At 43.4% G+C, this 13,349-nt stretch overlaps 1 protein-coding gene across 2 annotated transcripts in view; it reads left to right on the top strand.

Moving 5' to 3' along the window:
* The first annotated feature begins 509 nt into the window (after positions 1-509).
* The window catches only part of PRKCA (protein kinase C alpha), a 154,534-nt gene continuing 141,694 nt past the window's right edge, over positions 510-13,349 (top strand). Inside the window, exons 1-2 of one of the 2 annotated variants that reach the window (XM_083804917.1) lie at positions 510-877; positions 3,654-3,685. In XM_083804917.1, coding sequence (XP_083661043.1) covers positions 705-877; positions 3,654-3,685 — 205 coding nt within the window. In that variant the 5' untranslated portion in view covers positions 510-704. The remainder of the gene's footprint in view (positions 878-3,653; positions 3,686-13,349) is intronic. The other variant, XM_083804918.1, reaches the window with a different exon arrangement.

Raw genomic sequence — 13,349 nt, 5'->3', positions numbered from 1 at the left:
GTTTAGCGCGTACGGTGCAGTTTCAGGTCCACGCGGCCATGCTTGATGCGCTGTTTTCCTGGGTGTGTGAAACACCGGCTGCACGCCAGGTGCAGGTCACATTTCCACGTCCAGGGACGTGCGAGCGCTGGGTGTGCAAGGCAAAGGGACCAAGGATCCCCGAGCGCCGCGTGCTGTGCGGGCAGACGCAGGCGAAGAGTTGGGCGCGGGGGGGCTGCAGCAGGAGACGGGGGCTGCCTGCGGGGCGAGGTGGGGGTAACGGGGCCTGGGGGCACTGCGCCCCTGGGGGCTGCGGGAGGGGAAAGGGCCGGTGCTGGGGAGGGGTGTCGGCGCCTGGGGGGGGTGTCGTGCAATGGGTGAGCAGTGTGTGCGGTGTGTGCAATGTGTCTGCAGGCAGGCAGCCCCGCAGCAGGTGCCGGCGCCCCGCGGCCCCCCCCCCCCCCCATCCCGGTGCCGCCCCGCCCCGGGCTCGCTCTGCCCCCGCGGGCGGAGCAGGAGGCGGCGGGGCCCGGGGCCGGGATCCTCCTCCCGCTCCCTACGCCCCGCTCCGACGTCAGGCAGGAGCGGGAGGCAGCGCCCACCGCCGGGGCCGGGGCCAGAGGCTCGGCGGCCGCCGGACGGGGCGGACGGCGGCGGCGGCGGCGGCGGCGGAGGAGGAGGAGGAGGAGGAGGAGGAGGAGGAGGAGGAGGAGGAGGAAGGCGCTATGGCCGACGTGTTCCCGGGCTCCGAGCCCGCCGCGGCCCCGGACGCTGCTCGGCGCTTCGCTCGCAAGGGAGCCCTGAGGCAGAAGAACGTGCACGAGGTGAAGGAGCACAAATTCATCGCGCGGTTCTTCAAGCAGCCCACCTTCTGCAGCCACTGCACCGACTTCATCTGGTGAGGCTCCCTCCCCTCCCCTCCCCGCCGCGCTCCGGGACTCCCGCTGGGGGCGGCCGCCTTCCTCCCTCCCTCCCTCCTCTTCCTCTCCCCTCCGGAGCCCCCCGGTGCCGCCGTCCCCGGGCAGCGCCGTTCTCCTCCCGGCCGGCTCCGAGCCCCCCCCGCCACCACCACCACCGGGTGCTGGGAGCGGAGCTGAGCCCCCCCGGGGGGGGGGGGGGGCGGTCCCGGTGTTTGGGGGTGCCCCCCTCCCTTCCTTCACCTTGGCACCGCTCCGTGCCCCCCGTCCCACCCCGGCATGGGGGGCGCGCGGTGCCGCCCCCGCCGCCCCCCGCGGTCGTCCCGAGTCCAAAAAAAAAAAAAAAAAAAAAAAGCCTGCAGCCGGAGCGAGGGCGGGGAGGGAGGGAGGAAAACTCTTCCTATAACCACCCACATCGCTCGGCCGGCCGGGCACAGCACCTCCCGGCCCGGCACAGCACCTCCCGGCCGGGCCCTGTGCCCGGAGGGGGGGCCCCCGCTGCCGCCCCGGGGTGGCCGCAGCCCGCCGAGGGGCTGGGGGGGCTGCAGCCGGCCGGGGAGGGCGCCCCGCGTGTGCTCATGCGCCTGGGCACAGCCCTGAGCCTGCCCGCCGGAGTTTCCTTCCCTCTGCACGCCCAGGGGAAGGCTGTGCCCGCTCCTGAAACGCTTCCGATGGATTTGAGGAGTAAGGGGGGAGAATAAGGAGTGGGCGCCTGTAGAAGAAACAGGACGACTTCTTTGCTTTGATTTCCTTGGTTTGTGGTTTTCTCATGTTTGGAGGAAAAAAAAAAATAATAAAAAAGCGAAGTTCAGCGTTGGAAAAGTTAGGCAGCTAGGGAAAGTGCCTCAAAATGAATCCAGAGCAGGCTGCGCTGCAGGTGTGGGAACGCAGCGGGCTTCTTGTCCGCGGCGACAAGTGGCACAATAAAAAAACAAAGCCAAGGGCTGCGGTGAGAAGAGGCACCTGACAACAGGATGGGTTTGAAAGTGAAAGGATATCCTGTCGCTGACAGGTGGCAAGAGGAGCTGCGCTCTAGCCCTTTCCTGCTAGCGAGGCTAGGAAGCTCCGAGCATTCATCAAAGGGGCATGTGACAGCTCTGAAACTTGTTTCGGTTCCCCGGCTGAAGATAGACAGGTCTTGAATAAGTGCCATGCACCGTGAAAAATGCTTCATCTATTTCCAGAACGACACGTGGCTATTAACATATGCTTTAAGGTATAAGGAATAGTAAAAACAGCCTTTCAATGAACTGTGCAGAGAGACTTTTTTCTTAGATTACACTTGACCATGTAATATTGGCTAAAATAATTCCGTGCCTCTCTGTCTTCTTAAACTACCTGATTGGTTTCTGAAGTGCTGCCGTGTTTCCCAAACCTTTCCCTTAACACACGTTGCTCCTGCCCAGGGAGCGGGGTGCTGCTCCCTGCTGACCTGGGGGCGCTCAGCTCGGACACAAAGGGCTGGCGGGACTGTTGGAGCAGATGCCGTAGCAATGCCCTTTACAACAGAGACCGTCTAAAAAGAAAAAAACAAGACAAACAACCTAAAGCCTGTTTCGTGTTCTTAGGTTTGTTGTCTCACAATTGCATTTGCACCCTTGCATGTTACTTGTGTGAAGACAAGTGATAACAGCAACAGAGTGACATTAGGGTAGAGTTGCAGGCTGCCAAGTAAGCAAGCAACGTTGTATTTCTTCTGGGTTTCTTAGTTTGGGCCTATCTAGAACAGTACCTGGGTGTCTTTGCAGTAGGAATTTAGAAAAAATGTGAAGCTGTGTAACATCCCTTTCCACCTGATGTAACAGCGTAGTAAAGAGTTTGTCCCTTCTCTAAATAAATTAATAAAAAAGTGGGAAAATGGATATACTTCTTAAAAATCACTTCTACAAAGTTCCTAATTAGACTGCGTGTTAGCTGCGAGCAGCCTCCTGCCTGGCTCCTGCGGTGCCTGCCTCTGGTGGGTTTCTCTCTTGGCATAAGCAGCTCCAGCTCTCCAGATGAAAAACATCCTACAAAGAGGGAAAACGCAGAGAAATGTTTATAGGTCAGATACTCCAAACATTTATTTTTGTGGAAAGAGAATGTTGAATGTTTAAAGGCAAACAAATAAACACAAGCAACAATGGGGCAATTTGGCGCAGGTGTTGTAACTTTGGAGAGCATTTCGGTCACGGGTGTGTGGCTGTACTCACTGGGGAAGGACTGCGTGCACGGTTGTTAGAGAAATGAAGGAAGTAAGCTGGAAGAATAACCAGTATGAAACCAGTGGGTCCGTTGTCTCACTTATATTGAAACAAGCAACCTCTTTAACCTGCCTCTGTTCCGTACAACAGGCTGAGGCACTGGTGTGCATCGCTAAAATTGGGATTAGAAACTGTTGCGTTTGTTTCCTAGGTCTTCTCTGGAGCTTGGGTTATTTTATATTGCTGTTAAGTATAGATCTGGCGTTAAGTGAGTTGAAATATTATGCGATAGTCCCCGTTAATAATAATTGTAGATCCAAAATAGCTTGTGAAATAATAATAATAATAAAAATAATTGTTGCCAGAAGCTGGAATTATGTAGCCGGTGACAGCTATTGTTGTCTGCTTTGCAATGGGTGGGCTGTTCTGTGGTGTACATTTTTAAATCTGTTGCTATTTTAGCAAAATCTAAAGTAATTTAATAAGAAACTCTTTCTACGTTGTTATAGATCAGTGAAAGGAAATGTTAACTAAACATACTAAGACAGGTGTTTTTTTTTCTTTTTCTATGCAGGGGATTTGGGAAACAAGGATTTCAGTGCCAAGGTAAGCCACAAACGCTTTGTTGGCTAGTACGCTTTGTAGCATCTTACTCTGAAGGTAGCCAAAACTTGCCTGCAGCAGGAAGGAAACAAGCCTGGAAAATCTATGCAGGCATCTTTGCCTGTGTAAATTTTAAAGGAAGACAATTATTCAATTAAATAACTATTGGTATTTATATTGTATACAGTGAACAATCAAGTCATTGTGATAATGCGAATAAAAAGATGTTATCTTTCTTAAATCTCCTCACAGTAAATATCATATAATCTGCATATAGTGCAGCTTCTAACTTTTCATGAAAATAATCTGTGCAATTTAGCTTTTGCAGAGACCATTTTTTCACATCAGAAGCTCTCGTCTGTGTGGGCGTCTTGGAAAATGGATTCACTTTTTAGTCATATGGCTTCCTTTCATAACCCAAACTCCCTGTTTTTCATTTTCATACGTTGTATGTTTAGGAGGACCTTTGGTTTGAATTACATTTTAGGACAGGCAGCATTTTTCTCTGTTAATGTAATATTCAATTACAAAAAAATTACAAAGCCACCAAAAAAAAAATCACCAATTTAATAAATTCTACTAACCTTGAGAAACTGAAAACTGATAAAGTGGAAGATAACTATATGCATGCAAACCAGAACGTGAACTACTGTAATCTCACATATTCTGTGCTATTGCCAAATTCCTATCATTATTCAGTGCTTAATTGTAAAATAACCACACCCAACTATTGTTCTTCCTTTTCTATGTCACATGCTTACTGATGAGGCTTTTTGGTGTCCCTTCTCTTCCCTCACCTTCTTCCCTCCCACTTCACCTGCAGGTGTACCTTGTGTATGCATTAGCTCACCTTTTGCTTGTTTCCTTCATTACATGTTTTAGTGGTCATTTGCTAATGCTTTAGAGTGTATTTGACTATCCTGAATGTTGTGTTTACTTATTAGTTGATGAAATTATGGATTCTGTGGTATTTTTGTGAAAATTGATGTTAGTTGGTACTTCCTGAAGTTAAACCTTTGTGAAACCGAATGTAGATGAGGTGCCTTTCAAAGATGTTGCAATATATTTTTCTTTCTTCAAGTAGAGACTTGCAGAGCGACTGTGGGGCATGGCTAATACATACAGTGAAAATGTTGCGTGCCCTGTTAAGGCATGGTAGGAATGCAACCACGGTTTTACCACGAATCTTGCGCGCAATTTTGTCTCTGTTCCAAAATGTTACTATGAAATTCTGTGAATATCCTCCATTTTTTTTTTTGCTACTCACCACTTCAGAGCAGCACTATATGGGTCAGTCTGTGGTCCTCCGTTATAATGGAGTTGCATTTCCTCCTGAATCCCATTCAGGATGGCTGAGTGGTTTCTGGCTAAGGAATTATTTAGATGTTCATTAGAGATTTCCATTGGTATATAGAAAATAGTTGGAGCTGCGTTGAAATTATACAGTTATCGTTCTTATGTTTTGTAATTTGCACAGTGCTGACTTTCTTCCCTCTTCTCATCAGGCAGCTAGTGGCTCATGGTGCATGCAGTCCCCTGCCAGATTTAGTTTGGCAGTTCATTTCCAGAATTTGGTCCTCTGTGGCTGGAATTCCTTCTACTGTTGTAACTGTAGCAATGGAGGAATAGTTTTGTCTGATAAGTACTAATCTTTGTGAAGCTAGCTAAAAATTTTAATCCAGTCTCATCTTCCCAAATGAGGAAACATAAGCAAGAATGAAAGCAATAGATCTGCCTACTTTTTTTTTTAAATGCATTATTATTATTTTTAGTGCTTCAGAAGTGATGTTTTCCAGGAAACTAAATAAGTTCTAACCTGACTTCTGTCCGTATGAGGGTAAGCTTCTGCAGTTTCTCTTTAATGGAGGATGTTGCACTCCAGCGTTTTTTCTCTGTATTTTTGCACAGTCAAAATCTATAAGAAATATGGCTGGTTTTAATTCCAAGTTTTATGATAATTTGTAGTAACTTATTGGTGTTGCACTGATAAGTTAAGTGTCTTAACTAATAAGCTCAGGAAGTGATGATTTGGGTTCTTTCATTTGTTTGTTTTTCTGAAATTCTCATTCATTATATTTGATTGTAATCAAAGAGCATTCACGCTCTTGGGATGATAGTCTTGAAAAAATAAAAATTCCACGATAAACAGCTGAATCAAACTTTCCCTTCAGTTTTCTGAAGCTTCATTTGGGAATTCACCAGCTAAAGCTGAAAGGATAAATGTAATGATTGAAGTCAGTGAGCATGTGAAGAATTAAATAAACCTGTGTGAAACTAGAAGGCAGGTTGCAAAACAAAACAAACAAACAAACAAGAAACCCTAGCTTTTTAGTTTGCTGCCTTTACAGAAAAGAAAGGCAAATGAAAGAACATAATGGAAATTTCAGTATGACATGAGGGAAAGGAAAAAATATTACAGTGGCAGTTCATGATATAGCTGAAGTCCTTGGTTTGTCAGAGTTTCCATTGTAAGAAGCTGTTTCAGCTCTGTTTTCAAGACTTGTTGTTAAATCTCCCGCTAGACAGAAACTTGACACCAGGCAGGTTTCAGAGGTGGGTGGTTTTGTTATTTCCAAAGTCGCTTTACGTTCCTCTGGTCTTCATTACCAAAGGGAAGAGGAGAGGTCTGTAATTATAATGCACTGAAATTAAGTGGTACTCGACTCTTCTAGAATAGAGTAGTTCAGCTGGAAGGGACCTACGGGGACTGCAGGGAGCAATGAGGCCTCCTCTCGGCCTCCTGGCCTCTGGCCCAGACAAGCCGAGAGCCCTCGGCCTCTCCTCTCAGGACGTGCCTTCCAGCCCTCCGCTGGCTTCGCCGTCCTCCTCTGGATGCATCCAAGCATCTCCACATCCTTTTTGTACCCACACTGTGCTCGAGGGGAGGCCGTGCCATATTCTTAAGAAACTGCAGTTATTTTACAACGATTTGTGCCCGCAGTTCATGATTTGATGATTCTTTCACCTAACTTAGTGCTTATGCATTATTAAATATTGCAGCTAACATGGTATGCTTTTATATATTTTAAAATCTTTAAAAAAAAGTGTCAAATGCAGTTCAAATGTTATTTTGAAACCACACCCTCAAAATAAAATATCTTTGTACGTTTTTTTTTTTTAAAGTTGAAACTTAGATTTTAATCCTTAATGATATTTTTTAGCCATTAATACTTTTTCATTTGGGCTTGCTTTGAGCCTTGGAACATGTTTTCAGTTATATGTAATCCTTTTATATTTTCTGATTTCCATGCCTGTGTTTCTGATGTAGCGTTCAGCTTCAGCATTAAGCAAGAACCTTTAAATGTGTCCTGTGGAGTCAAAGAGAAAAATTTCCATTTATTATGTTAAAAAGCTTTGCAAAACTTTTTTTTTTTTTTAATTTTATTATTACGGGATCCCCATAAATTAGCAAAGGACAGCGAATTCAATTTTGGTATGGCTTTTAATGCCCTTAATGTAGCAGAGGTTCAGGATACAATTGCATTATTACTGTGCAATTGCTTAGCAAGAGACAGTCCAGGTCCTAAGTAGTTTTTCTTTCTTAATGTGAGTTTTCTAATGTAACTACTGTATATACCAGCAAGTAGACATTCAGAGTTGCCACTTGGGTGTACAACTAAGTTGCAGATTAACTTTCTCCTAGGTATATTTTTCTTCCTTACTCCTGTTTGTAGGATGCATTTTGCTGTTGTTGCCGGTTGTTGAAATTTGTGTTTTACAGTCTGTTTATACAAACATAAACTGTTCTAAAATACTGTGCTTTTGAAACAAGAGCTCGTATTCTGCTGGTTTGTTTTTCTGCTGGTTTGTTTTTCTGTTGATTGTCTTTGTGGTAGTGAAAACATGAAGGTAAGACTCTTCAAGAGAGTTATGGCTTTGTTTGGATTTCTTCAGCTGTCAAGCAGAACAGCAAGCTGTCAGGGGCACTGAAAGCTTTCTTCTAACATGCACCTGGAAACACTGCAAGGGAAATGTGAAAAATGGAATCATCTAAAACGTTTTTCTGAGTCTGCCACTGTACGAGCATTCCTCTTGTAAGAAATCAGACTTCAAATTAAGCAAGCTTTTAAGTTAAATTTTGGCTTCGTTTTTGTTTCGATACTCATTGTTACATCCTGAGTAGAATCTATATTTGTTCCTTTTGGTTTGATTTCTAAGAAAATTTTGTGGGTTTTTTGGTTTGGCTTTTGTATTGTTTTTGTATCTTTTTTTTTTTTCCAGTGAGCAGAGCACAGCTAATAATGATTCACTAGGATTTGAAGAAAGTATGTGGAAAAACATGTATTCACATATATTCTGAGACTGGTTTAAGTTTGGAACTGAAGGCCCAGCAAGTTCCTTGAGTTGAAAATATATTTAGTTGCAGTAATACAAATGTAATGAACTCCTGCTCCTGCTCAAGGGCCTGCTGTTAATCCTCTCCCAAACATGCAAGATTTGTAGTCGTTAACTGCACAATTTCCCTCTCTCACGTGATTTCTGCAGCATCTACTGAAGTGCAGTGTTTTGCTCTAGTCCAGCTCTGAAGTACGTTTGGCTTGAGGATAATAATTGGCCAAGGGAGAGGTTCACATGCATTTTCTAATTTATGTAAATAGAAATTAGAGAAATCAGTTAAAGCAGCTGATTATATTTAGCTAATCTGTGTAACTATTGCTCTTTCCAATTCTGTTCTATCTTCATTCTTTCAATTTATTTTCATAATATCTCTTAATGAATGTTGGATTTTAACTGAAGTAGCTATGGGAAGCTTTTTGGGACAGCCTGTATCATGCTAGGCGCGTTTCCTCATGCAGCTGGTGCTAGGCTAGTTACACATCCATCCTAACTACTTCAATAGAGATGGAAAAGGTTGGATTTTAGTCTTTTTTTTACTGTCCTTGCAAATATCGTAGCACTTGCGCATTAAATCAGTGGTTGATTCCCCTTCCCCCCCCCCCTTTTTTTTTTTTTAAATCTGCTGGTTCTTGACCTCTCTTCTACACTGAAAAGACCAAAGAACCCACTGGTGCCTCCTCCTTTTAAAATCTGTTTTCATTCAAAATGTTGTATTAAAGATCTTGTGGGGGCGTGTGTCCAGAACTCATTTTTAATGCTGTATCTGTGGTCTGAAGACTTAAACCGATGAAACCTGAACACCTGTGACCTGGTTTACATATACAGGTTTTATTAATTCTCAGTTCTGTTATAGCAGGCTTGTAGGGGAAGCAGCATAATTAATTCTTTATTGTGGATAGGTCGAGGCTTAGTTCTTAGTTTCCCATCCTGCTATTTGTGTTCCCTCAACAGTTTCTTGTTCATTTCACTACATTCGGTTTTCTTTGCGACAACAAAAGAAAAGTTAATAAAGAAAAATGTGTTACATTGCTGTGCTACTTCCCATAAAAATATTTTCTGTCTTCCTTACTTGGAAATGTTTTTGCCAAGGGTGGATAAGCTGCAAAGTTCCCCTCTCTGTGCCAGAGCTGTTTCTCTGGTATCATTATCATTTCTATGGTAAGAGCGGGTATTACCGACCGCGGTTTGAACAATGTGTGTGTTTTGCTGTGTGCTCTTTGTAGTAATTACTCATGTGCTACAGTTTACATTATCTAAGGTTTCTATAAGCCTGAGACTGAGAAATGAATTCCATGGAAGTTGTTACGAGTCCGTGGCTGCTGATGCTTTCTGCGTAGCTTAAAGGTCAGCATGAATTCTTTGGAGAGGGAGACTTAATATAGATATACTTAAAGCAGCTGACTTTTTAATATATTTCCATGCATTTAACTTGGAGGCATCTGTTCAATAATGGAACCCGAGAGCAAAACAAACAACAAAAGAAAACCAAAAACAACAACCAAACTGGGAGCACAAACTGTGTTTGTACACAGATCGTTTCCATCATTCCTCTGGCCAGCTTTGTCCTGCCCATTGGCCTTCTTCCCTCCGTCTAATCCGTGGACTCCTTCTCAAAGGACAATAATTTTAATGATCTGCACTTAATCTGACATGCAGATTACAGGCACAGAGATAGGATGCTTGTTATGCGTTTGTCTTGTCAGCTTTTATTTATCTGTTCTTCCCCTCCTTCAGCTGTCCCTTTCCTTCCCCTTGCAACATATGTCCCATATTGTGAGGAAACATGGGCCTGTTAATTGCCTGAGTGTAAGTTGCGATTCTGTTCCTGTTGAACTCTGACAGATCTTGGAAAAATTACTCGTGTTCCAAGTTTTTACTGAGAACAGCAGTGACAGATGTCGGGACTCAGGAGTTTTATCTACAAGCGTGGTTACACGAGGAGCGCTGGTTTGGGCCAGGAAAGCTGCTGGAAAGGTGCATCCCTGTCGTCCCTGCGGACTGTGCCCCAGCTGATAGCACTGGGTGGCTTGGAGCACTTTTTGGGGAAACCAAGGAGAAAGCTGCGTTGTAGGAGCATGTCTAACGTCCTCCAGGTGCTAAAGGGCCTCCTGGGTCACACTGCGGCTAATCCGCCGCAACGCCCCTGGAACACGGGTGGTGTGGGTGCTCTAGCAGTGTTTCCCTCTACAAAACTGTTCCCATCAGAGTATTAATTGCTAGTTAATGGAGATGTATACGTTATGCTTCTGGCAGTTGTTTTCTATGCAGGTCTGTTGCCTCTGAGCATCGCTGCTCTAGAAAAAGGTCTGTAGGCGCCTTCCTCAGAAAAGGGAAGATTCCCTGTTACTGTGGTCATGCATGCCACACACACACAAATAATAAAAAAATCTATGCGTCAAATAAAAATAAGTGTACGATACACAATTCACTGAATACACAATTCATTCAATGTAGACCATGACAGTAAAGTAGAGAAATATGCCATTGTACTACTTTTTTTTCTTTCTAGAAAATTTCTTAATATTGTGCTTGTGCTTGGAACATAATTACATTTTATCTTGCAGCAAAAGTTCTTTGTTTAATTTTTTTTCCTCTTGTATTACATTTCAAGGGCAGAAACATCTTCACCCTTCCCACACTTCTGACGTGAAGTTTTGGTTTGTTTACTTGAATTTGTTCGATATCCCAGCAGTGTGTTCCAGTTAAAAGAAACTGACTGTTCCAGTGCCCTGGGTGCAGTTCTGTGAAGCTCTTCAGCTTCTAATTAAACAAGTGGGAGTGATAGCTCATTCAGAGTTGACAGATAAACCAGTTTGAGACCTGGGGAAGATAAAGTTTGGCATATTCTTTATTTTCCCTCGTGTTTGAGTGTAATACTACACATCAACTGCTGCTACGCAGCCACATATGGTGTTAATTTTATACAAGATTTTTGCAAATGTAAATGACTTATGCCATGAGCGGAATTTAATGAAATGTTGGAAAGAGAGTTGCAGAAAGATGAAGAAAACAGATTTCCCTCTTGAGATGCATTGAGATTTATTTATTTATTTATTTTGTGTGTGTGTCTGGGGGGGATCGTTTCTCTTCGAGGTGAAGGGTGAAAATAATAAGTTATTTAATTAATACTTCAGGCTCTATTCCCTAGCTTTTACCTCTGCAGTAGAAGGTATAAAAGTCTGAGAAATGACTTGTGTATAGTGGGTAGCAGGAACCACCTTTACGTGTTTGTAGTTCTTGTAGATGCTGCAGGTCGGAGTGCTGCGTGATGAGGTTGTGTAGGGCTCTAGAGTGCTTGGGAGGCGGTTAGCGGCTGTTAACCTCTCAGTTGCACCTTTTTGTGAATATTGCCTTCCGTGAATGCCATTTGTTACAGTTACCTTGCAAGCCTAATGCATGCACATGTATCTCTTGGTGGGTTTCAGTCTTATTTACTTTGATTTTTGAGTTACAATTTGATTTTATTTGATTTAATTATAATTACATGAATATTTTCTCATCGTTTACAGTCACATGTATAGACTGTTGACACTGTCAGAAGGGTGTCTGTGAAGGGACAATGGTCAACTCAGCTTGTATCACCTGTTCATTTACCTCATGTAATAATTGTCAGGTTGTTTTCTTCATTTTTCTTGCTTTTTGTTAAGAAAATTACCCATCTTCAAAACACCAGAATTGTAATTTTAAAATAGTATTGCAACCATCACTCCTCTTTTCTTTGGTTTTAATAAAAAGAATTGTATAAAACTATTAATTATTGGATATCTTGTAAACGTTTGCATGTAGATAAATGAGGCTTCTGATTGCATTGGAAGTTGCAATTTTTATTCTGCAGCAAAATTTTATAAAGATAATATTTCTGAAAATTATTTTCCTCCAAGTGGTCCTTAAAATGATAGAGTAATGAATAGTGAATATTGGTAACAATTTAATTAACAGTTGTCAAGTTATAAATCTACATAAATCTGGTGTTTAGAAATTAGCCTGCCTTATGCTTGCATTTCAAAAGCACTAATAATGTACATGAGTGTGTCTACTTGGTGTATGTTAAAAATTAAATAGTAACTCAGATTGGATCAGATACTGTGCTTCGTTATTTTAGTATTAAACATGGAAAAAGTACATGCTACAGGGTATGGATGGAGGGTAGACGTTCTCATTTTGAAGAGCTTTGAACTTTCCTGTGTTCAATGGTTCTCGGTCCCTCTTTCCAAAGCACAAATATTTCACTCCTCATTTTCATTTAAAATTAATAGCATCTTAGCTTCCCCAGAATGTGTGATAAATGTGTTATTTTAGTTCTTGATTAAACAAAACATTTTTCATGTACTTGGATGAGTTGGAGGAAGCTTCTTCTTTCAACTTTCAGCCTGCCGGGTTTCTATTTTGCCCTTTACTCACCAGCACATCTGCCAGAATCCACTTCAAAACATTTTTGTCCTGAGGAATTGGTCTTGTTAATGTTAAAGCATTGGTAACTTTTACATTTTGGTGAAGAGTGCAGGAAGAAGCCTTATCTTGTGGTCAGCTGTTGTGTATGTTAGTATTTCAGTGGCTTGATCTTGAGATTTTCTCAATTTAACACTAAATCTTAGGAAACAATCGTGGTCTGAGTGCTTATCTTCCCTCTGCAGATAAGCTGAAACTAACTTCTGGCAAGTGCAAAACACTCCCCCTTGTAATTGCTTTCAGAGTTAAATGTCTTTGCAGTTTCACTGTTTCCCTGTCCATTGCAAAACTCCCCGTGCGCAGAGGTTTTTGGTGTCCTGTCTTCGGGTACCCCTGGCTGTCCAGTGCCTGCCTCTTTCTTTGCCCCGTCCTGCTGCCCATGGGGCTGATGTCCCCGGCTAGGAGCCAACGTCCAGCCGGAGGTGATGGGATCTCTGGGTGACAGGGATGGAGGAAGGGACCTCATTGGGAGAACCCTGGGGATGTCCCTGAGAACTGAGCGTATTACTCAGAGCTGTTCTGTGGCTTCGAGAGGTAGTGGTGGGTTTTTGTTGCTGTTGTCTTAGGGATTTTTTAGTCTTATTGACGTGTTAAGCTGTACGTGGATCATAGGTAGAATTGTACCTGAGGCATTTCTGGTTTGGAAGTGTTTAAAGGGTGCTGTATCCCCCTTTGATCCACAGAGGATTTCTGTGTGTCTGAAGATGACATCCTGCTAGTTGGCGGCAGCTTCTGGGTATCTTGATTTTCTCCTATTCCAGATTCTTATAAAATTAATAGAAATCAACCGAACAAGCCCCTGAATTTGACTTAGGTTCTCTATGTTAGTTTCTGAATTGCCTGTGCAGTAGTATTCCTGATTTGCCTCTAAAAGGAACAT

This window comes from Anser anser (assembly GCF_964211835.1).
Source record: "Anser anser genome assembly, chromosome: 19".
NCBI classification, from domain to species: domain Eukaryota; kingdom Metazoa; phylum Chordata; class Aves; order Anseriformes; family Anatidae; genus Anser; species Anser anser.
Note: the sequence above shows the minus strand (reverse complement) of the source record. Positions and strands in the feature narration are given on the sequence as shown.